This window comes from Equus asinus, chromosome 7 (assembly GCF_041296235.1).
Source record: "Equus asinus isolate D_3611 breed Donkey chromosome 7, EquAss-T2T_v2, whole genome shotgun sequence".
Lineage (NCBI taxonomy): Eukaryota > Metazoa > Chordata > Mammalia > Perissodactyla > Equidae > Equus > Equus asinus.
The window spans coordinates 101,995,033-102,020,445 of NC_091796.1; the positions used below are offsets into that span (position 1 = coordinate 101,995,033).

The 25,413-nt window shown below is 38.4% G+C and overlaps 1 protein-coding gene across 5 annotated transcripts in view; it reads left to right on the top strand.

Moving 5' to 3' along the window:
* Positions 1 to 25,413, top strand: part of VRK1 (VRK serine/threonine kinase 1) — an 80,074-nt gene that overhangs the window by 26,318 nt on the left and 28,343 nt on the right. For 3 of the 5 annotated variants that reach the window (XM_070514282.1, XM_070514281.1, XM_070514283.1), the window contains exons 2-5: positions 7,734 to 7,898; positions 12,458 to 12,513; positions 21,118 to 21,187; positions 22,096 to 22,183. In XM_070514282.1, the coding sequence (XP_070370383.1) occupies positions 7,739 to 7,898; positions 12,458 to 12,513; positions 21,118 to 21,187; positions 22,096 to 22,183 (374 nt within the window). In that variant the 5' untranslated portion in view covers positions 7,734 to 7,738. Of the gene's footprint in view, positions 1 to 2,892; positions 3,095 to 7,733; positions 7,899 to 12,457; positions 12,514 to 21,117; positions 21,188 to 22,095; positions 22,184 to 25,413 lie in introns of those variants that run through there. The other 2 variants (XM_044774291.2, XM_044774290.2) reach the window with 1 other exon arrangement.

Sequence of the window (25,413 nt, forward strand, 5' to 3'; positions counted from 1 at the left end):
AATCAGTTATATTTTCAGTATATGCTTATGTCTTGATTTTAAAACTCTTAATTTTATTTCCAAAGACCTGAATTTTATTTAACAGCTTGTTTTTATTTTATATAATTTATTCTTATATAATAAAATTCATATTTTGGTGTAAGCTATGGAAGTAAAGGTGGTCTGCTTTTTTAACGTGATACAGTCATGGAAAACTGTACATCAAAAAGTGGAACAAACTCCTTGAAAGAATGAGCTGTTACTCGTTGTATCTCCCAAATTATCTAGACTGCGAGTGGCCTAAACAGTAGAATGAAAACCAGGACACTATTGTATTGTGAAAGCAAAAGGAAGAGAATGGTTCCAGAAAGAAAGAATGGACAACTGTGCTGAGTGCTGGTGAGCAGGCAAACGAGATGATTCAGTGTCATTTGCATTTAGTGACCGTAACAAGAGTAGTTCGAGTGGACTCAAGAAGGTAGAGTACAGGTGGAGTGAGTTGTGGGAGAGTGAGGAGAAAGGAAATGTTAGGAAGTGCAGACAATTATTAAGACATTTGGCATGGACAGGGAGAAGATAGGATGACACTGGAGGGGGTTAAAGAACATTGGTTTTTAAATGGATGAGCTGTGAACAGATTTGTAAGCTGATGGGAAGGATCTAGTTGAGGGAGATGCCGAGTATGTGAGAGAAGGGATAATTAATAGTTTATCCTGAGGAGGTTCGAGGGGATGGATACAAGGCAAAGAAGGACCTGATGTTTGATAGAGGAGAATAGTTTTCCTAAATTGTGAGAAGAGGTATGGAAGGCAGGATGGATGCAAAATTGGGCTTGAAGTAGGTGCAGGTGGTTTGTAGGTTTGGGTCTTGGAAAGATATGGGAATTTCTACCTAAAGCTTCTGTTTCGTTCTGTAAACTAGGAGATGAGGTCATCTGTTGAGAATTATGAGTTAGGAAGCAGAATTATAGTTTTGAGGAGAGTAAACAGGGTTTGCAAAGTCAGTGTAGAGGATGGTAAGAGATTTCAGTTGCTGGTCTTTAAAAGGTGTAGCCGTATCCACTGCAGTTGGGTGATGCATGTTAAGCATAAAGTTAGATGTCTTTATGCTTAACATACTTTAAGCATAAACTTCAAGCATACTTGAAGAACATACTTCATAGAACATAACATACTTCAAGCATACTTGAAGGAAAAAAAAAACTTAACCTTCTTGCTGTTTAATTTTACACGTTTATTGCATTCCTCCCAAATGCAGTATATTGTGAGTAAGACAGTTCTCGTACCCAGGGAGCTTGTAAATTTACAGGGAACCTTTATCAAATGCAGTAAGAGGGTGAAACAGCACTGGAACTTCAGAGGTCATATCTGACTGAGGAAGAGAGAGATCTTTCGGCATGAAAAAGATTTCAGGAAATGTAGATGGGGGAGAGTGAGAAAAAACTTGACATTGCCAAGAGTGGAGATAAGAATATGTTGGTTCCATGTTACTGGAATGGTGAGCAGTCCAGCTTGTTCAAAATTACCCTTGAATCATTGTGTCTCTATGCAGTTTAAAAACATCAGAGAAGCTTATGACATTAAAGGAAATTTCATAAAAATATATGCCCCTCCTTCCCCCTCGGGGCCAGCCCTGTGGCCAAGTGGTGAAAGTTCTGTGCGCTTGGCTTCAGTGGCCCGGGTTCATGGATTCAGATCCTTGGTGTGGACCTACTCCACTTGTCATCCCACATACAAAGTAGAGGAAGATTGGCACAGACGTTAGCTCAGGGTTAATCTTCCTCAAGCAAAAAAAGAGGAGGATTGGCAATGATGTTAGCTCAGGGCGAATCTTCACACACACACACACACACACTCTCACACTCACACTCTCACACTCACTCTCTCTCTCCCTCTCCCTCTCTCTCTCTCTCTCTATATGACCCCCTCTAAGGAACTTATGTACATACCTATTTTAGGGAAAATTTATGATCAGTCATCCAGTGTGTGACAAGCTTTATACAGCATTGTAATTTCCTAGTCTGGGTATGATGAATTTGTAGAGCTCATTAAGTATAAGTGGCATTATTTGATTCATTCAAGCTTTTTTCTCTCTTCAGCAGATTAAAAAAAATTATGTCAAATTTGAATCCAGGACTTGAGAAAGGCCACTTATCTAAATACAGTACCATATTGTGATAAATATAGCTATTGAAATTTAAAAAATCTCTTCACAAAACTTTATTTTAATATTCATAGCATAAGTTTTTTTGGAATGTTATCTGAAAAACAGGACCATTATCAGAGCTGACTATTAATTAGGGTATTGTTTCAGATGTAAAATTTGATCTGCCACTGAAATTCTATTTGAATATGTATAGTTCCAAGCCTGCTTTGTGTATTTAATAACTTTAGTGCCATAATTACTCTGTTTACAATTAAATTTTGGTGAATATGCTAATATGAAATATACCAGTGAGTGATTTCAACAAAGGGCAATGTTGATTTGCATTTTGATGTGCTTTTCACTTGTTTCTGAATTTCATTTAATATCAGTGGGAAAAGAAGTGGTTAGATTATGTAATGGATTATGCAGTGGTAAACTTACTTTCTTTGAAACCTCTCTGTTGGATTGGCTATCATAACAGTGGATTTGCTTTGCTCCAAGTGGGCAGAAATTATGCGGAAAGATTTAATTTGGTTGAGGTTTGTGCCCTCCAGTGTATTCTTTAATAGAAGCCTTAATGTAGGTATTTGTTTTATTATTAGAGGAAACCTATAATATACTAAAGCAATTGTTTAATTCAAGTTAGTGTTTTAAGTTGTTTAGAAAATTCACTAGCTTACTGAGGCAAATGATTGTGGTTATGTTATTTATATAGATTTTGAGCAGGGACTTTTGGTTTTAAATTATTCTCCTTTCTTTTCAGAAATCACCTGAAAAGGAACAAGGAGATTGAGAAACACAGATTTCATATTCTCTGAAACTAGGAGAGTTCTGTAACCTTGAACCAGAAAATAAGAGGGGCTGCCAAGTGCCGCGAAGGTCAAATAGAGGTGCAGGAGCATGCTGAAAGGGGACACTGAGATTTGGGCCGCAGATCTCAGACAAAGCAGGCAGAGTAGTGTTCTCCAGAGTAAGTGGCACACCCTGAGGGGCACAACCAAAAAGTCTTTGCTTAGAAGAACAGGAATGGATGTTGGCAGAACAGGGCTCTAGGAGGCTTTATGGTGTGATGAAAGTGATCTGTATCTTGATCCAGTTGGTTGTTGCTCAAGTGTATACGTATATGTAAAAATTTGTCAATCTGTGTGTACACTTGTGCATGTTACCAATTTTTTGCCTCTCAACTTCAAATGCACCTTTCTTTGCTCTGTTTGTGATACTTGAGCTAGGTTCTGTAAACGTTTTCTCCATTCCAGCACAGTCCTAGGTTTTGTCAGTAGAGTTGAGGGAGGGACACTGCAAGGCACAGTGGGCTGTGCAGTCTGTTTGTTTTTCTCTCTCTCTCTTAACGGTGGGTGCCAGCCCTGCTTACTTGCTGACTTTCTTTAGCACCCCTGTAGGCAGCTTCTTGGTCCCACCGGAAACCCAGAGGGCAGATTGCTGTGGACCGGCTCCAGCCCACTGGCACCCCAGAGAACTCTGCTAGCCACTGGGCTGGAGCCACAGCCCGTCCGGTGAAGCGTTCCTTTCTTGTGTGCTCTCCCTTAGCCTTGTGGATTGTAACTCCTCCCTGTATTTGCTCTGCCTGCACTCCTGAGACTTCTCTTCTGCCCCTTTTAGTAGTCAGTCACCTTTTACAAATTAATAATTTTTTATGTTAAATTTTCCTTTTTAAGTTACTTGTGTATTTTTATCTCCTGACTGGACTCTGACTTATAACACCTATGATTTATGTAATTTACTGTTAATTTTACATAAATAGAAAAAAGTGAAATAAATCATTAGTATACAACTTGATTAATTTTTGTGAAGGGCACATACAGTTTAAGTATCACCCATGTTGGGATATACGACGTTACCAAATCTCCAGAAACCTTCCTCTTCTAACTCTGAGTCGTTTCCTCACCCAGATGGTATCCGCTATTTGACTTCTATGATCGTGGATTAGTTTTGTTTATTATTACACTTCATATAAATGGAGTCGTACAGTATGTTTTTCTAGTGTCTAGCTTCTTTTTCTCAACATAGTGTTTGGTAGATTCATCTGTTTTATTTTATCCATTTTCCTGTTGATGGACCTGTGGGTTTCTAGTGTTTGGCTATTTTGAATAAAGCTGCTGTGATCATTCTTGCGCATGTCTTGGTGGACAGGTTTTCATTTCTCTTAGTATACACATAGAAGAGGTATTGTTGGGTCAGTTAGCAGTTACTGCAGAACGGATTTTCAGAGTGGCTGACACAGTGTACAGTGTCAGAAGTCGTTTTCTCCACGTCCTTATCAACACTTGGTTTTGTCAGGCTTCACAGCTGAGGACTTCAAAATCTTTAAGGAATAGATCACTCAAATACTGTTTAAACTCTTTGTAGTTGGTAAAAGAAGAAAAGCTTCTAAAGTCTTTTTATGAAGTAAGTATAATATTGATATCAAAACAGGTAAATATAGTAGAATAAAAGAAAATTGTGGACCAATCTTACTTAGGAATTTCAATTTTATTCCTAAATAAAATATTAGCAAATAGAATCCAGCAGCGCACTGTAAGCATCATAAGCATTATCAGGTTTTATTTTTTTTAGGGATGGTTGTTATGTTAAATTGCCCTGTGCAAGTGTGTGGTACCGGCTGCACTTGTTTAAGTCTCTTGTGTCTGTCAGCATTTTAAAAGATGGGTTATTGATCCAATGTTTGTTTATTAATCCACTGCCTTTGGCCTCCCTGGCACCCAGCAGCAGCCAGCCCTTGATCGCTGACATGGTCGTTGGTTGCCTGAGGCCCGCCTGAGATCTTAGGGGCTGACAGAAGGGAGGCCTCCGCATCTATCTCTGTGAGAAGCCGCAGGAGGAAGGCAGTTTCATCTGGCGACATTTTAAAGAAATATTTGTGTTGTAGTGGCCTCTTTCTATCAGAGCAGCAGAGTAGATTTCAGTGACTTCTTCACATTCACGTGGAGTAGATGTAAGTGTGAGGAAAATTTTAACGCAAGCGCAAAGTTAGTTTCAAATGCTAATTAATGTATTTTTCTTTTTTGTTGTTGTTTGTTCGCAAAGAAGCTGGTGATCTAGGACCTACATTGAGCGACATTATTGAACATTGAGCTTTTTTTGTACTTAGCGACTTGCGTTGGTATGATATGTTAAGTTCCTTAAATACTGTGGCTCTCCCTAATGCGTGTGAATGACTGCAGAAAAGGAAAAAAAAACTGGGGAACCATTTGGGAAAAGCTGGATTCCCACCTCATATCATATACCAATGTAAGTGTAGACAGATCAAAATTTTACCAGCAAAATATGAAATCATAAAATAACTAAAAGAAAACGGGAGATATTTGAAAAAAGTAATTTGACTGAGAAAGGTCTTTCTAAGGATGACAAAATGTAAAAGCTGAAAATAAATGATATCAAAAGACATGTAAATTGGGAAGATTATTTACAATACAAAGAGCTAATTTCTTTAATATAGAATATATAAAAGTGTATAAATAAAAAAACAAAAGGCTACCAGTTCACAGCAAATAAAGTACAGATGTCGCTTAGCAGTCTCTTTTTTTCTTTTTCTGTGGGTGTATGATTGGACAAGCTCATGGAGTATGAAAAGATTTCCAGTTTTGATCCCTTGGTGATTGTTAATTATAGGAACAGTAATTTTTTAATGTTTAAAACCATAAAATATTTTACAATACAGAAAACCTTATCAAGCAAATGTAGCCTTGACGAGTTATAAGGGTGCTTTTGGAACCACCACTTAGGTTGAGAGTAGAACTTGCCCAGCAGGTGCCCCATCCTAACCACAACTTGCTTATGCTGCCTTATAGTGAGTTCTATCTTTTGTGGTAATCCTTTCCTTTGCTTGATGGTTTTATCACTCAGATGTGCATCCCTAAACATGTAGTTTTTATTTGCCTGATTTTGTTTGGTTTCAGATATGTTATTTTAAATCTTTTTAAATCTAGTTTTTGTCTCTCACTTCTCTTCTTTTTTTCCCTTTATTTGTTGAAGAAATGGGATGAGATGTCCTGTAGGTTTCCCCCAGCTAGGATTTTGCTGATTGCATTCCTGTGCTATAGTTTACCTTGTTCTTCTGTCTTCTTCATAGCCTGTGAATTGGTAGGCTTGATCAGATTCAGAGTCTGTTTATTTTTTCTTTATTTTTTTCGGCAAGATTGCTTCATGGGCAGTGGTGTGTTCTTTTATTGGGAGGCACATAACGTCTGGATATCTTTTACATTTTGATGTTAGTAGCTGTCAGTGCTCAATGTCTGGATCCATCAGTTCATTAGGAGGTGGAAATGGTGTTAACCGAAAACCATGCTTATTCATTTGTTAGCTGAGATTTTTCTAGAAGGAGAAATTTCTCTTCATCTTCTATTTGGTTATCCAATGATACAATTCATGTAAGAAAGAAAGGATAAATGCTTGATTCTTTTTCTTCATTTGCTAGTTTTCAAAATTGAGTGGTTTTCTGTTATCCTTTAGAGGTGACCACTAGTTTTCTTACTGTTATAAACTCTTGGATTTGTCTATTTTATGTGTTTTAATCCATTGTGGTTATCATCTTTATTGGCTCAAATTGGCCCGTCTTTGGTCAGTGGGAACATCTTCCAAGCTGGCTCCTTAGACGTATTTGACGTAACTCTAGCAGTTTTCGATAGTTTCCTTGATGTCTAGAAATGACAAGATGTTCCAAGTTTATGTTGTAAATTTGCAGCTCTAGTCCTGGAATCAGTTATTTCTTTAAGGAACCTGGTTTCATTTAACAGGAAATGGTATTTCAAGAATACAATTGAGAAGGGAAGCATAGAATGCTGGGTGTCACCAGCTTTGCCTTTCCTGTGAACCCAGACGACTAAGCAACCACAGTTTCTCCTTGTCACTCTTTGAAAGTCTGCTCCTCCTTCGTGGGGGCGTCTGGAATTGTGGGGCGCGTTGGGGAGGCTTTGGAGCTGGGTAGTCCTCAGTGCAGGTTTCTCTCGTTCTCCCACTCACTGGGCATAAAACCCTGGACAGGTTGCTTAACTTTGCTGAGCCTTAATTCCCTCATCTATAAAATGGGGATGACAACGTAATCTTCACAGAGTCATGAGGATGGATGGGAGCCTCTGTGTAAAGGATCAACTGTCATCCCATAAATACTCCTTCCCCTTACCCTCCTGTGAATTGTCCTGTGTTTTCAACCTCTGTATTATGTTCCTGTCACATCAGTATGGACCTTTATAAACTCCTCATTGCGTTACTATAAAGTGTGCATTCTAATTGGATGCACCTTTTCCCCTCAACTTCGTACAGCAATTTTTGTTGTTGTTAAAGAACACTTTTAGTCATGAGTGATATTATACCACTGAAACTTAAAACTTAAAGAGTTATTTCTTGAAATAATTGATTAGATCATTTTATTTATTGTCCTCTACAAAGTTAAGAGATGAATAAGATTTGAGCAATTATACATCAGAATTAACAGCTGTCCTTTATTTAGTTTTTTTTAAGTTTTATTTTAAGTTTTGGTGTAAGTGGGAATTTGAACAGCATCTTTGTTGCACAGAAGCTTTCCTTAGTGACAAATGTTTTCCACATTTCCAAGATTATAATTCTGAGTGTTACTTTGTTTTACATTATAGTGAAAATGCCTCGTGTAAAAGCAGCTCAAGCTGTAAGACAGGGCCCTGCAAAGAGACGTCTTGCAGAACACTTTGCAGCTGGGGAGATAATCACTGACCTCACAAAAAAGGAATGGAAACTAGGATTACCCGTTGGCCAAGGTGGCTTTGGTTGTATATATCTGGGTAAGTGTATGACTACTTCTAATTGTCAATCCAAAGATTATATGCTTTCTTATCAAAATAGTTTCTCAATTGTGAGCTTTTACAGGATGTTCCTAATAATCTACAGTCAACTAATCATTGTAGGTTAGGCAGAAATGCATCTCTGACATAGGAGTGGAAAAGAAGATGGATGATTTAATCACAATATAAAAGGATGAGAATTATCTGTAATATTGTCACTAGTGAGCACTATGGCTTTAGATTTTTAAGATATTCTATATAATCTTAATCTTTTTTGAGACCCAAAGAGAGCCATGTACATCTTTCTTTCCTTGCCTCCACCCAATTAGGATTTATTTCTTCTATTTTGGTTTAATATGGAGATTTTCAGATCTTTAACAACTGTGGGTTTTTTTCCTTTCTCTACAACCCTAATAGTTATAGTGGAATTAGGGGAACAACCTAGAAATTGCATATGAGGCCTGATTAAATGTACTATTAATTAGCACACTTATCCTGAAATTTTGGGGGACCCATTGTAGAACCTGAGATTCTGTGGGTTAACTAACTTGTTGATTTAAAAAATGTGTTACCTGATTGCTTCTAAAGCTGTCTGTTTCTCTAAGACTGTGAGTAGCGACACAGTGTATTTCATGTTCGGTTTTGATATTTCTAACTCTTCCATTATATGTGCTTACCACCTTTAATCTTGATTTAATTTAGTTAATTATTTAATTTCTGCCGTGAGGTTTATAAAGTTTTATTTTTAGTAGTGGGACTGTTATTTTCTTTCAAGCACCATCTTACTCAGAATTCTAATATTAGATACTAGATTAGCACCACATGAAACTTGTTAGAATTGCAGATTCTCGGGTCCCACCCCAGACCTATGAAGCTGAAACTGTAGGGAGGGCCCAGCAATGTGATCGAGTGAGTCCTCCAGTGATTCAGATGCGTGCTGTGGTTAGAGAACCACTGACGTGGAGAGGTGAGCAGCTGCTGTTACTCAGACGGTCCGGCTAAACCTCCTCCAGGACCAGTGGGGTCTGATTGGTCAGCTCCAGCCTCTGGAGATATTTCATGAAATACAGCTGAAAAAGCAGTGCTTTGCTATATAATAAATATGATTCCTCTGGGTCAGTGGCACTCACCTTTGGAAAATACGTGTTGATTCTTTAGTTTTGTTCAGAGCCAACCCATTCCAGTGAACTGGCTATCTCTGACTTAAGGTGAAAATCCTCATAAACCATAAAAGGTCAGTAGCTGTGTTAGCTAGGTACGTATATTTTGACCTTGTGATTTAGAGATGGTAGATTATATAAACTGTCTCTACTGCAGAACGTGTGGACTTTTGACATCCCATATTAGGAATGGGAACTTGTCTTTAGGCAAGTATGTTCTTCATTTTGCATTAGTTAATTTGCTTTTGTAATCTTTGGCAAATTCGCAATTTGCTTTGCGTGTGTGCAGTATGTGTTTTATTTCTATTTGTATTTATTATCAGAAAGTGCCATCTAATAGTATTTTTAATATCCAGTGGTTTGACAGATATCTGTAATAAAACTTTGCTTCTGTAAAACTGAATTGATCAATCTAGAGTAGGAATTTGCTTTAATATTGCTGCCTCCAGTTTATGTCTCTGTGCCTACTGATAGAACAAAACAGCCATATTCAAGATTATCAGCAATTTCTGCTAATGAATTAAAAAGATTGCTTTTGAATTTTCTTTGGATATTTTCTGCAGCATTTGATGCTGTTTGTCTTTCCTTCTCATAAAAATTGCTTCCATGTCTTTCACGATAACATACTTCACCTCTGGTTTTCCTCCTACCTCTCTGGATGTGCTTGGTCATCTTGATAGGTACTAACATGTTCTCCAGCCTTCCTTCCTGGCTCACTTTTCATTCTCTCTGATTGATCTCATGGAGTCTCATGGCTTCTGTTACTGTCTTTGCTGTTGATTTCCGTGACTTTGATCTGTAGCCCAGGACTTGATCTCCTGAGTCCAGGCCCATAGCCAATGGCCTACAAGGGATCTCTACTTGGATGCCGCACAGGCATCTCTAAAGCTTGTGTCATCCTCTTCTATCTCTTGATTTTCTCGTGATCAGGAGAGAATTAGTTGAATGAATGACACCCCTCAGGGCAGACACTGGGAAGGCATTCTCCAGTATTCCTTCTCTAATATCCCTAGTACTTCATCTAGTCCTCTTGGTTTAGCTGTGTGATTTCTCAGTTCCATTCATTTCTCTCCATGTTTGCTGACACTGTCTTAGTGCCTCTCATTTTCATGTCTTGCCTAGATTCTCACTCTAGCGGTCAATCTTCTCTGCTCGGTCTTGCCCCTTGCATCCCACTGTTCACATTGTCACTTGAGGGACCTAGCCTAATTAAACTTCTTGAATGGTTCCCCAGTGCCATTAGGATAAAGTGCCAAACTTTCGAGAATGCCATACAAGACCTTCATAGTCTGGTCCCGTGTAACTTTTGTGTGCATCCCTTTATTTCCTCAAAATCTGTGCCTTGGCCATCATGCTGCCCTTTGCCTCATTTTTACAAAGCTGAGTTTAGGGCAGGTACTATCTGTTTATAGTCCTTGCGTTAACCCTTTCATGATATGTTCCATGCTGCAGTGAAATTACTTTTCATTTTTCCGTAATAAACATGTGCTTCTTGCTCATGGGACAGCTCTTCTTACTGTATTCCTAGTGCCTGGCATATTTCGCAGTACTTGTTGTTTGAGTGAATTATTGTTTCCTTTTCCTCCCTTTTCTTATTTGAATTGTGCCGTATTATTAGGATACTGTCCTCATTGTAATATTTTGTACACTAAATGCTTATTTTAAAAAATCTGACCTTGCTTTATTACTAATTCAGTATCTAAGTGCCGTTCCTTGGGGCTCGTCCTTAAGGAGCTCAGACCTCTTCATTTCCCCCTTTTGGCCAGTTTTGTTACCTGATGTTCCTTTAGTCTGAAGTATTTTAGCTGCAGCCTTTTCACAGTGCTGCTGCTTCCCAGCTGCTTGGTGGTTTCTTGGTTTCTCTTCTGCTTCTAATGTGAGAAAGCCTTAGGGCTCAGTCCTAGGGTGTCTTCTTTTCTCTCTCTGCACTCATTCCCCAGCAGGTCTCTTCCAGTTTCGTGGCTTTAAGTAAGTAGTGTTTCTATGTTGATGACTCTCAAATTTATTTCTCCAACTTGACCACTCTTCTGAACTCAAGACTTGTATATGAACTGCCTCTGTATTATCTGAACTTGGATGTTTAATAAACATCTCAAACTTAAGACACCCCAAAGCACCGGCTCCTTCTGCGGTTCTCTCCACCTTAGTAAGTAGCAGCTTCCTCTTCCTAGTTGCTCAGGCCAAAACCCTGGAGCCGTCCTTACCTCATTTCCCCTCTTACCCTCTGTGTCTGATTCATCAGCAAGTCCTGTTGGCTCTTCTTGGAAAATATGTCCACAGTCTGACCACCTACCACCACCTTGTCTGCTCCGCTCCGGTTCAGGCCCCCACCTCTCACCTGGAATACTGTCATATCCTGATCTCCTGGCTTCTGCCCTTGCCCTCTATGCTGCATTTCTTCACAAAGCACCCTGAAAAATCTTTTGAAAATCAATGTCTGGTCCTGCCACTCTTCTCAGAACGTCCAGTGGCTCTCCATCTCATTCATAGCACCAGCTTTGTGTCACCCATCGAGCTTGTCGTGTTTGTTCCCTGCTGCTCTTGTGATCTGCCCCCTGTTACTCTCACCTCACTTCTTCCTTTCCAGCTGCTTTGACTTCCTTCCCTCAAACATGTCAGAGGTTCCCACATCAGGAGCTTTGTGCTGGTCGGCCTGGAATGTTCTTACCCCAGACACTTGCAAGGTACATTCCCTCACGGCCTGCAGACCGCTGCTCCAATGACACCCTGTCAGTGAGGTTTCTCTTAACTGCCTCGCAGCACTGTCTCGCTTCCTTAATTTTTCCTCTATACCACTTATGTTCCTGAGTCAGTATTCCAGGGCAGCTGTGCTTCTGTATTTGCATGAAATAAAATGACAGCCACATTAAAATTATTCTAGTTGTCAGTTCAAAGTTCTAGTGCCAACATCCTGAACATCCTGATCTAGATGAGTTTTTTTCTCCTAAACTAGTGCTTTTTGGAACTTTAGCTCTCTCTTTTCTTAGCTTCCTGATGCTTCTTCTTAAAAAGATTCCCTAGTTTGTTAAATTTAAGAAATTGCATCAGTTATTATCCTCTTGGGAGTGCACCACATACATTAGCATACCAAAGGTCATGCGTACTTTTGAATTAAATCTTTAACTCAGAGTTTTCCATACTTAACTGAGGATCATATTGAAGATACCAGCAATTGTAAGATACATTCCAGTTTCAAACATATTTTAAAACATGAAAAAAAGTCTTAAAATTATTAAATATACTGTAATGATATCCTGAAATACATATTGGGAACTGAAATTTATTCTATCAAGGGGTTATAGATATGCAGACCCAAATATTAATAAAGGGTTAGTAACAGGCTATTTATAATAATGGTACTTCTTGTTCTGATAGTACATATATCACTTTTTCAAACAGCTGATATGAATTCTTCAAAGTCGGTGGGCAACGATGCACCCTGCGTTGTAAAAGTGGTAAGAAAATATTTTAGCTGATTTTTTCTTATCTGTTGATTTAGTGTAGTATTTATTTTATAAAACATCCTTTTTGATAACTAGAACTAATTAAACATAAGGTATTACATTTTTAATAATGTTTCATGCATATTTAATAAGACACAAAAGTAGCTTTATAGTTTGAAGTCATTTGAGTTCAAAAAGTCTCCTCTCTCGAACTATAGGGGCACTGGTGTTGGAAAGTGAAGGAAAGTGTGGGGTGTGCAGACGCGGTGCAGACATGCAGTTCAGCCATACTTACGGTGCATGGGATGCGTTTTATATTTATAGCTCACAAGACTAGGCTACTTTAATGAAATGTTACTGTATTTTATCTTGCATTTGCTTCTGAACTTCCACTTGGTCAATTTTTTCTTTTTCTTTTTTTAGGTTTGTTCCCTTCCCCTTCCGCTTTAGTAAATTACATTATTTATTTAATTATGATCGCTTTGAACCTCTTTTTGCTATACTCTTGTGGAAATTAGTTTGTAATGAGTGAAGGTTGACAAGGTTCCACCTGACATAAGCATACTTTGAATAGCCAGTTTATATATTGGTGTATAAAAAGGCATTTTAGCTACTATTTTTTTTTTATCAATATATTATGTATCGTTTTGCTCACCAGCATTTATGTCTTCCCTCTCTCAAAGTTCCTTAACACATGTGAAGAACATGTTTCTGTTCAATAGAAGAGGTAACAGGGTCTGTTATTTTGGCAAATTACCACGTAAGTCCCCCACTCCTAAAGGCTACCAAACTCTAGAATTAGAATTACTACAAGGTTTTCTGTTTTGGTTTATTTTACTCTCTTTTCAAAAAGGAACATATTTGATCCCTTATGAGTTAACTTTTTTGGACCTGAATTGTTTTAGTGATTGTTTTTAACATTTTTTATTCAGGCATAGTTTTTACAGGGAAATACAAAGATATTAAATAATTTAAAGACTTTGACAGGAGCATTATACTCTGTAACTCCCACCCCTATTAAAATGTAGAATGTTTCCGTCACCCCAGAAAGATTCCTTGTGTCCTTTTCTGGTCACACCCCTACTTCCTGCAGCCCTGGAGACAAGCACTTGTCTGGTTTTTGCTGTGGATTAGTTACTCCTGTTCTAGAACGTCACATAAATCGTGTTATACAGGATGTACTGTTCTGTCTCTGACTTTTTATGCTCAGCATAATGTTTTAAAGGTTCGTCCACATTGTTGGCGTATCTTCCTGTTTTAGTCTTCTTGCTCAGTAGTAGTGTGTCGTGTAGACATACTGTAATTTGTTTTCCACTTCCTGTTGATAGACATTTGGATTGTTTCCAGTTTTGTCTGTTATGAATAAAGCTTCTAGAAACATTCTTGTACAAGTGTTTTTATGGATGTAGGTTTTTATTTCTCTTGGATAAATAGCTAGAAGTAGAGTTACGGCTTTATAGGGAAGGTGTATATTTAAATTTATAGGAAAGTACCAGACGGATTTCCAAAGTGGTTGTACCGTGTTGCACACCCACCAGTAATGTGTGAGAGTTCTTATTGCGCCACATCCTCTGCAACGTTTGGTGTCGTCACGTGGTTTGTTTTTAGCCATGATATTGAGAGTGTAGTAGTGTCTCATAGTTTTAGTTTATATTTACTTGATGACTGATTTTGAGCACTTTTTCTCTGTGCGTCTTGGCCATTCATATCTTCCTTTGTGGAGTGCCTCCTCAATCTTTTGCATGCTCTGCCCTCCCCCCTTTTTTAATAACTAGTTTAAAAAAATTTTTTTTGAGGAAGATTAGCCCTGAACTAACATCTGCTGCCAATGCTCCTCTTTTTGCTGAGGAAGACTGGCCCTGAGCTAACATCCGTGCCCATTTTCCTCTATTTTATATGTGGGACGCCTGCCACAGCATGGCTTGCCCAGCGGTGCGTAGGTCACCCCCCAGGATCGGAACTGGTGAACTCCAGGCCACCGAAGCGGAGCGCGCGAACTTAACCACTGCGCCACTGTGCTGGCCCCAATAACTAGGTTGTTTTGCTTTTTATAATTGAGTAGTAAGAGAGTTGCTCTGGATGCGAGCCTTTTTGCAGATATCTTTGTTGTAAATATTTTCACCCAGTTTGTAGTTTGCCTATTGATTTTCCGAGTGCTTTTTCTGCATCTAGTGAGATAGATCATACGGTTTTTCTCCTTTATTCTGTTAATGTGGCAGTTATATTGATTGATATTTGAGTGTTGGAGTAACTTTGTATTCTTAACATTTACTCCACTGAGTTACGGTATATTATGCTTTTTTCATAATGCTGGAATTGATTTGCTAATATTTTCTTAAGGATTTTTACATCTTTGTTCATGAGGGATATTGGTGTTTAATTTTTTCTAGTATTTCTAAATTTAAAAAATTTCTCATCTCGTTTGGTTTTGGTGTCAGATTTGCTGGCGTGCTGTGTTTGGTTGTCCCCGCCCTGCCCTGCAGTATCCTGAGTCTCCTTTCTCCTCCCGGTGCCTCTGGAGAAAGCTGGGGCTGTCCCGGGGCTCACTTTCTTTCCTATCTTGTAGAGGTCGCGGTCCTGTACTGCCTGTTCTGTCTGATGTCTGAAGATGGCAGTTTCCTGTATTTTGTGGAATGTTTGTATTTGGTCACAGTGAGAGGGCTGATTGGTCCCAGTTGCTCCGTTGCGCCTATAAGGGGATGTGGAGTTGGTAACTTTAAAGCGTGTGCCATTGGGTTGTTTCCTCTGCTGTTTCAGTTTTCTTCACGCCCTTTCATTTTGGGTTTTTCTTTTTTTTCACTTGTGAAGTAACACTCCTTTTGAAATAGTTTGCTGCTGTGTCAGAGGAATGAAAGATCTTACCATTAAATTGGGTTATTTGCATGGAAGTGCAGAATATTATCTGCATTTGTCTTTGATATGACAAATTAAAATACTAAAATCTGTGGGTGAGATTAGTTTCTTCTTAGGAACTTTCAGAAGTTTCCATTGTGAGAAGAAATCAAGTCCCCTTGGGACTTCTCATAATCTTAAGGTTCAAAAATATGGTTACCTCGGGCTGCTTTGCGGTTGGTTAATCTGCACAGTCATTTCCGTGTCTTGGAAGGAAAGTGTGCCGGTACCATGTCTTAGAGGTGGGCCTGGTGTGTAACCACATCTTTATGCTTCTGTATAGCCTGAGCTGCTTTAAATTGTGTTTTATTTTAGAATTATGAGACTCTTCTTTAGAATTATGATATTTAGAATTATGTTATTCAGTGTAACTTTACTTTGACTACCTTTTTTACTTATAGAGTTATTAAAAAAATGGGTAGGAACAAGTATTTCCTAAGTGCTTAAGGCAGCAAATTATATTTCTAAGTTTAAAGCCATTTGTTATCAAACCTGATTTGGTACTCTGCATCTTCTGTCTCCTAATTCAGTTCTGTTTCCATTATCCTATATTACTCCCTCTCTTTGTAATTAAGACAGTGATAAGTATTCAGTTGATTTCTCTTTTGCATTTAATATTTCAGTAACATTTTCAGTGTCATAGTTTGTCTGTGATCCTGGAAGAATGCCATAAACAAAACTGTGTTATTGACTTTCCTCTCTGAGGGAGCTTTTAGTAACTATTCTTTGCTTCTTTCTTCCCTGATACCTGTCTTTTCGGAACTCCTTTAAACTCCTGTAGCACTCATTCTATTGCTTTTTATTTTACAATTTCACATGCTAATATCCTTCTCATGCTACCAGTTATTTTTAGTTTTTTATGTGTTTATCTCCCTAAGTAGGTTTTAAGTTATTTGATAAGAACCTTGTTTTAAAGTTTATTTTCTGTACACCGCCCTTAAATGCCTATTCTTTTGGAACCTTTTTAGCCATAATTCCCCACCACGTGTTAACTTCTCGATACCACACACTTGCATCTCTTGTCTGTGCATTTCACAGTAGGCCCATTCATAATTTGCCTTCACTTGTGGTATGCTCTGCCATAGCTCTGTCCATTACTATTCTGCATCTTTTATTCTCAGAGCTTTATAATGTTAAAACTTGAAATGGTTCATCGGATCCTGGGTGCGGACATGGCACCGCTCATCAAACCATGCTGAGTGGGCGTCCCAAATAGCACACCCAGAGGCACTTATAACTAGAATATACAACTATGTATTAGGGGGTTTTGGAGAGAAGAAGAAGAAGAAGAAGGAAAAAAAAGAAGATTGGCAACAGGGCTGGCCCCGTGGCCGAGTGGTTAAGTTCACGTGCTCCGCTTCTGGGGCCCAGGGTTTTGCTGGTTTGGATCCTGGGCGCCAACATGGCACTGCTCACTAGGTCATGGTGAGGCAGTGTTCCACATGCCGCAACTAGAAGGACCCACAACTAAAATATACAGCTATGTACTGGGAGGATTTGGGGAGAAAATGCAGGGAAAAAAAAAAAGGAGCTCCTTTTGGGGCTGGTCCCATGGCAAGTGGTTAAGTGCGCACGCTCCACTTTGGCGGCCCAGGTTTTCACCAGTTCGGATCCTGGGCATGGACATGGCACCACTCGTCAGGCCATGCTGAGGCGGCATCCCAGATGCCACAACTAGAAGGACCCTCAGCTAAAAATATGCAACTCTGTACGGGGGCACTTTGGGAGAAAAAGGAAAAATAAAATCTTAAAAAAAAAGATTGGCGACATATGTTAGCTCAGGTGCCAATCTTTAAAAAAAATTAAATTCATGTTTTCAAAGAACAACTACTACTCTTTGGGGAAATTTCATAATTCATTATTGGAAAAAAAAGCGAGAAGGGCTGGCTGGTGGCGTGGTGGTTAAGTTCACGTGCTCTGCTTTGGTAGCCCAGGGTTTGCAGGTTTGGATCCCCGGCACAGACCTACACACTGCTTATCAAGCCATGCTGTGATGGCATCCTTCATACAAAATAGAGGAGGATTGGCAACAGATGTTAGCTCAGTGACAATCTTCCTCAAACAAAAAGAGGAAGATTGGCAACAGGTGTTAGCTCGGGGCCAATCTTCCTCACCAAAAAAAAAAAAAAAAAAAAGGCAAGATACAAAACTATGTATAATATGGAGATAATTTTATGAAATAGCTATTTGTGTGAAGAAAATATATCAAAATATTTCCAAATTTTCTAAAATGAGCACATATTCTATTTTTAGAGAAAAAGCTCAGCAAATGTTATTTAAGAAATAATCAAAGGCAAATTGATTTTTAGTGTAAAGTTATACTTAATAGTGTAATAATTAATGTAATAGCATACCAACTCAAACAGTGGTTCTCAGCCCCAGTTGTCAGAATCTCTGGGTGCAGGGCCTAGGCATTGCTATGGTAAGTAAAGCTCCCCAGGGGATTCTTTCGTGCATCGGGGTTGAGAACCACTGACAGAGTCTGGCACCCAGAGCACCTTGAGTATTTTCAGTGGAATCATGTGTGCGTGCCCATGTCCATCTTTATCTGGGGATCTTTTTATTCAATAAAGCCGTGCAGGTACGTGCTGCTGTAATGTAGAAGATTTGGCAGACGGTTTGGTGGCTGCTAATATGCATATCTGCTCAATGAAAGAGCTCCAAATAGTTAACCCACAAATTTCTTACATTTGGCCTTGAAATGGAGTTAAGACACACATATTCAAGACAGATGTTTAGGTACACACTAAATACATTCTCTCTTCTACCAAATGACGGTGTCTGGTTTTGTTTAGGACCTTGATCCTTATTGACTTAAGGAAACAGTCTTGGAGTTGTGGTGCTGGGTCACCAGAGATGGTAAACTTGTATAGTCTGCCTCTAGATAGCTGGGAGACACTATCTATATTTTATGTCAGGAAAGTAAATGTACAGAGAGAAATGGTAATTGAGAATAGTCGGTTGGATAATACAAGGAGAAAAAATTCTCTTTTGCATTTTCTTGTTAACAGACTTTGTAGTGAATTCGTGTTTCCAATGACACTCACCCTTTGCAGTCATGTCAGTGAGCTATTAGCAGAACTGGAGGTGGAAGTCAGGCTTTTCAGTCTTATATCCTAACAGTTCTTTACATGGTGGTCACTTCCCAGTATGAAGTGATATAAATCTGTATTTTGAAGTTCCCTGGAAAGAAGTTTGCAGACTGATGTTTACTTTCCCTTACTGATGTTATGAGAAGTGACCTGAATTTTCAATTCATATATCATAATTTTTTGGTAGGAAGGAGAAACTTTATACAGCTTCATTTTTAAATGGCAGCCAGTTGCTTTTAGATGGTGCCATTGAAATATATCACATTTTAATTTTTTTTTCTGTTGTCATCTTCATTTTGACACTTAGAAGTCTTAAAGAAACGTTTAGTGATATTCTAGTTAAAATGTCAGTCCCAATTTCTTTTCTAAATCTTGGCTATTATAGAGTTGGCAAAGTATTTTAGATTTGAAATATGTTAATAAAATTTTAGTTATGAGTTAAGGTATTTTCTTCAGCAGAAATAGCTAGCTTTGGCTAGAGTGCAATGCCAAGGAAGTAGCTCCTTTATTTTGTTATAATGGAATCTTTCTGGATTAGAAAAAATATGAAATGAGCTCAAAGAGCCTTCATTGCAGTAGGGCTTTCATTATAATAGCCTGACTTATATAGGTTGAGTCTCATTATTATGAGTTTAATAAATTATTGCCTGAAGGAAAGCTTGAAAATTAAAGTTGATATGACATAGGTTGAAACTGAATAAATCAGAATTTTATACTGATGGTAATAAGCCAGAATTTGTCTTAGGAAAACCTCTTTCAAACCTGAATTATATTAATGAGCTCTTCTACAGGTTAGCCTTTGGAGAGTAACTTTACCAAAATTCCTTCTCTTCAATTTCTGTTTCTTTCTTCATTTCTTACACTGAGTCTTTTACTCCTGCTGAAGGCCTGTTCTCAGCCACAAGCTCTGAACATTCACAGGTGTCTGTCTAGCTACCATTGCTGGGCAGGAGTCACAGGTTATGGTGAAACTTGAGATACTGAGTCCACAAATTACGGATGTGGCACTTAGACCTTAATATATTGTTTAGTTTCTGCTTCTTAAGAGGCGACCACATGTCAAACCGTTGTGTACCATTCTCTTCCAAGGTTGGGCTGAAAAGTAGACTTAACTGTCACCAATAAGGCAAGCTTACGTTCAGGTTCTGCTCCAAGTGTTGTCTGTGTTGCCCGTTTGATGTTGAGTGCTCGTTCTTAACCAGGTCCTGCCTGACACTTTGCAGGTGGGCTAATCAGTCTTCCTGTAAGTACTTTAACAGGGGATCCCTGTTTTTCTGAATTACAAGAAATGTGAGGTGTTAGAACTGTATGTATGGAGTGGCTTTATTTAAACCTCAAGGAGCAAAATTAGCTTTTATGACAGGGAGGATGTCTTGAATGAACAAAAGTGAACATATTTTAAGTATTTGTAAAAGTCATCTCCAGTAGTTGAAAACTTCATCTTTTCACAAGTTTTCTCTCAGTTAACGTAGTGGGCCTCATTTATCACTTCTCCTAATGCTCTACCGACCCTTGAACTCCAGCGACACAGATATTCTGTCCAAAATAACTTTCTTCCCATACTTCCTAAAAGAAAAGCCATCCTAAAATTTGTTTGGAAATGTTCGCTTCTTCATTTGAAGTTTTCACTGCTTTTCACAATTTTTCTCAGACTCTCAATAAACAAGATAATACCAACACAAACATTAAATCAATACAAACCAGTTTTAATGAGGAAAAGTTTACTATATAAAAAGTCCACAAAATTATAATATCTTTCCCACCCTTCCGTGTTTGTTTGACAGGGCAAACCCCCGACAGGCTAATGTCCCTTGTTTGTCAGATACCTTTTTGTGAGTATATGCCTCTTTACAAATAATTTTAACTATTAATATCTCTTAAAATGTGAAACAAACATAGTCCGGTAAAGTTGGTGGAAAACAACTGTCATAGAACTCCATTTTCCTCCTGTCTTTAAATTATCCTGTGGGAAGTAAATTGTATGGCTCCTTAGTTTGAAAAACATGGGAATCAGTGTCAGAAAGGAAAGGATGCAGTTAAATGGACAGTGCTTCCCCACTCTGGAGTTCCAGAATATTCTTGTTTGTGGTAAGGTTAGTTTCTGCCAGTCCTGATAAACTAGATCTAACTGTAATGAAAACCAGGGAAAGAGTGGGATTTTCCATTAATTGGTTAAAGCAGATATTGAAATTTTATTAAATCTCAGAAATATCTGTAGCCCCTTGGTGAAACAGTTAACATGGTTGCTGATTTTTGCTTAAGAGAGAGCTTAATAAAAATGAAAATAAGTTTAAAGATTTTTCTTAAACTTCTGCAAAGCCTGAGCTGTATGTCTGATTTTCTAGTTTATCACTTACAGAAGTGGAGCTTGAAAGAAATATAACACAGACTGTTCTGAGAATGTCTAAAACATTTCTAAAGCAGTTGACTTAAACTTAAGTCTTGGTTAAATCTTAAATCTTAAATCAGTTATAAACTTAAGTAACAAAATTACATTGGAAAAATTGATTTGAATTTTTTTTGTTTGAAAAAATTGGAAAGAAAAATTGATATGTTAGTCTTTTTTGAGGGTTCACTGAAAATAACTCTAGTTTTAACTACTGCTAGTGTTAATTAATGCTTATCTTTTAAGGAACCCAGTGACAATGGACCTCTTTTTACTGAATTAAAGTTCTACCAGCGAGCTGCCAAACCAGAGCAAAGTAAGAAATATAATACATGTGTTTATACTTTTAAAATGACCACTGTTTGTTTTGTTTTGTTTAACCCAAGACTGGAGCATTGGATCTTATATTATAATGCTTTGTTATTTCTTACTTTATAAATAAATTCCATTTAAATGAGATTTGTATGACAGAATTCTGATCTCTTAATGAATTTGTTATGATAAGATTTCACCTATATTGATATATAGAATAAAGTCAATAAATGATATATGATTCAGGAAATATTGTTAGAAATTGAGACTTAACCCTAATCCATGGGTGTGGCTCAAGGATCTCCAAATCTTTTTGAGGATTTTTCTAAATTCTGGAGAACATGATGTGGGGGGATGCCATAAGTAATGATACAGAAGAGACTATCAAGGGAGAGAGCAGGACCTCTTCTAGCTACCATGGTCCTTTCTGCCGTCCCCTCCTCTCCTCTGCACTCCCAGGATCCCAGGAGTCCCCCAGTGGGATGGTATCAGGCGTGGCAATTTCTCAAGGAAGTCTTCCGTCTCTCCTAGAGTTTGATTTCCTAGCTGACGACTTTTAGAATGAGTAAAAACCTTGTAGATTGGAGTAAAAGATAAGTCTTTCTGTGAAATAGAGATATTAATTGCAGCTGCAGTACTGTGATTTGATTTTTTTAAAAATATTTTTTGTAGATTTTTCATTTAAAAGACAACGTTTAGGGCAGGATAACAAAATTTTGTGGGTTAATAAAAATATTTTGATTGTAAAGTACTTTTCATTTGTTGTTTATAATGTACTATTCACTTCCTTTTTTATGAATAAAAGTGAAATCTTAATGCATGTATAAGTACATTTTGTTCTTAATGATTTTTAAAAAAAACTTTCTTATGTATAACAAAATTCGAATTACAAACATGTGTTTTAACTTACAGTTCAGAAATGGATCCGTACCCATAAACTGAAGTACCTGGGTGTTCCTAAGTATTGGGGGTCTGGTCTACATGATAAAAATGGAAAAAGGTAAAAATATGCATGTTTTGTTTTTCTTCTCCCCTTCTGAGCCTTCACTGTTGAGTTTTTTAGTCAAGGATTATTTACTGAGCGCAACACTGCTAGGCCTGGATCTGGGCTGTGTGGGGTGTGTTTGACAGAGGTGAATAGATGCTGTCTCCGGTCTGGAGGACTTGTACAGAGCAGCAGCAACTGACTGGAACCCAGCTGACAAGTGGGAGCAAAGCTAAACGTGCCCCGAAGGGTGTTTTTGCCGTTAAAAATAAACAAGCAAACAAACAAACAACTCTATGTCGTTTATGTAAAAAGGAGCCCTTCAGGTTTCAGTTCGTTTTTTTCATGTTAGATATATAATCTGCTCACTGTAGAGTCCTGCTCTTTATGAAAAAACAAACATGCATCAAACAATTAGAGAACAGTTAGGTGCTAAACTGTGTGATTCTGACTCATATGTCCTAGGAGTTGAGAGAATGGAGAGAATATTGTTGACATAGTTGAGTTGGAGAAAACCTCCAATACTTTGATGCGTAATTGACACTTTTAAAATATTTGCATGAATAAATGAATGAATGAATGGAGTAAGGCTGGTAGCTGAGGTTTGGAGAGTAGATTTAGTTTGGAACTAGGGGGGATTGGTAAGGATGCTTTCAGCTGCAAGTAAAGGAAAGCTTTGACTCAGCTCTCTTGAGTAATCATCAAGGGCCCAGACTCCTTTTTCTTGCCCATTTGCCCTCATCTTGGCTTTGTTCTCTATTAATTCTCCATTGTATGGTCTCAAGGTGGCTGCCCCATTTCTAGGTGCCCAACAGAGGAAAATGGTATTGCTTCTTGTGAGTTTCACTTTCCTGGCAAGGAAACCTTTCCCAGGAGTCTCATGGCAGACTTCCTCTCATGTTTTCTTGGTCAGAGTTTTACTAGTGCTCATTCTTACACCAGTCATGGCAGAGGCAAAGTGATCACAGTGATGAGCATGGTGAAGCACATGGCCATCTGGAAGAGGATGGAACGCCTATGCCGAATCGTTGCTCTGTTAGAAAAGATGGAGCGGAGAGGTAGTTGTTGGACGGGGAACCAAACAATATGGACGTTCTTATCCTGGAATCCATGCATCTCTTAGGGAATGTTGGAACTTCCTGAAATGATATATGACATTTTGTTATCTTTGGTTTTGCTGGGACAAGTTTCTGTAGTTTTTATGCAATTTTCTGGAGAAATGGTATAGAGCAAGGATTAATTAAGTTAAGTGCAAGAATTCTATAGCCAGACTGTTTGCTTTCAAATCTATGCTTTGTCCCTTAAAATGTGTGTGAGCGGGTAAGTTACCCCTTTTTGCTTCAGTTTCCTTGTCTGTGAAATAGAGGAACAGACCCACTTAACAAGAGGGATTAAACAGAAAGCTGTTAGAATATATGTAAAATATATGTAAGTGTTAGCTTTTACTCTCGAAGGGGACTTTAATCCCTTAAATGTTAAGAACTACTGGTTTAGAAAATCATTGATAAGGAGGAATAGCCTCTCAAATGGGAGAGTCACATGAACATGGGGCAGGATAGGCTCTGGCCTGCTGTGTGGGCTTTTGGCCATTTTTCTTTAATAAAGGAAGAGGGCATGCATGTGAGAGAGAAGAGGAAATAAACTTGGAGAAAGAGACTGAGGCAGGTAATGAAGACTGGGGAGGAAAGAGCATTTTGAAACCGAAGTGTAGTGGGTAGTCAGAAGCTAGTCCACGCTCTGAACAAGGGCCATTGACATGCTGGTGAAAGTGGCATTTGAGAATTGGTTTATGTGGTGACTTGGGGCCCATCTGGAAGGGACTTGGGAAGGGAAAACCTTTACAGATGACTTGCTGGAAAGCAGAGGCAGTTCGAGTGTACTCCGGTGCACAGTAGTTGTGTTCCTAAGAAACCGTACACTGTCAAACCACGTTTTGTAGAAATAAGTGGAGGAGAAATGTGGCTGAGGCTAGAGCACTTTAGACTTGGAATAACTGGGTTTTGTCCCTTGTTCCAGAATTTCAGTATAAACTTGAAGTTCTTTTTTTTTTTTTAAACAACTAAAGTATATCACAGTAAAACCTAAACCTCACTGAGCTGGTTTACACTCGACTCTGTCAGATGTGGTCCTGGGCTAGTCACTTTCAGTGTCTCGTCTTTCCTCACCTGTAAGGTGAGGGTAATAACATTTACTTTATGGAGTTATTGTGAAGATGAAATGGAAACATGTAAATCATAAGGGGGATTTTCTGGCACATAGTACATGCTCAGTAAATGTTAGTTGCAGTCAGCATTATTATCATCATTATTGGTTTTATTTATTCATTTTTTTGTTTGGGATTTGTGACTTTTCTTAAAGTTGTCAACACTGTCATAGCACATTTTTCCTTTTACATTCTTATCACCTATTTTGTGATAAAATCACAGAGCCAGTTGAACAGGGCTTGTGTGTGTTGCTCCTGTGAAGTGCTCAGGGCCTGGAGAGATGGTGGGGATCGGGTTGACTCTCTGAGCTGTCTGATGGGAGTGGGCAGGAGAGAGCTCCGCTTCGTGGACCAGAGGATGCTATAAGTGCAGGGACTCCGGAACCAGACACACTTGGGTTATATCTGAGCTCACCACTTCCTACTGGTGACTTACCTCTCAGCCTGTTTCTTCTGTAACATGGAGTTGTAGGAGTGTCTCCTTCTAAAAGGGAGTGTTAATCACCTGTGCGGTATTGATTTACTTCGTAGGTTAAAGCTCTTAAAAATGATCATTTTAGTTCTTACAAAAGTAGAGAAATAGGAAGTAAGATTTTCCTTCTAGTCTTTCTCCCGTGCCAGAAATCCTTACTTTTCCCTGTGACTCATTTGAAATAATATATATAGTACTTAGAACAGTAAGGATTGTAAAAATGTTAGTCCCCAGGAAAGTAGACGTTGATGGTTTTACTTTAGAAGAGTTACTTAGAAATAACTTTCCTTTTACTACTCAGTGGTAGAAATATCCTTGTGGAAGAATGTGGTATGAATTTCTATGCAATGTACAAAATCGTGCTTCAGTTGATGTGTATAGTTTAGAAATGGTGAGGCAATTAAGGGATTGTTTAGAGAAGTGGTGGAGGGATCTATGAATGAAAACAAAGATCCACATAGTGTGATGTGTTAATAGATCGCACGTTGAATTAAGCCCTCTTTCAGACTGTCAACAGAGGTGGTATTTTTGTTACCCATATATTAGTTTGTAATAATTACACACATCACT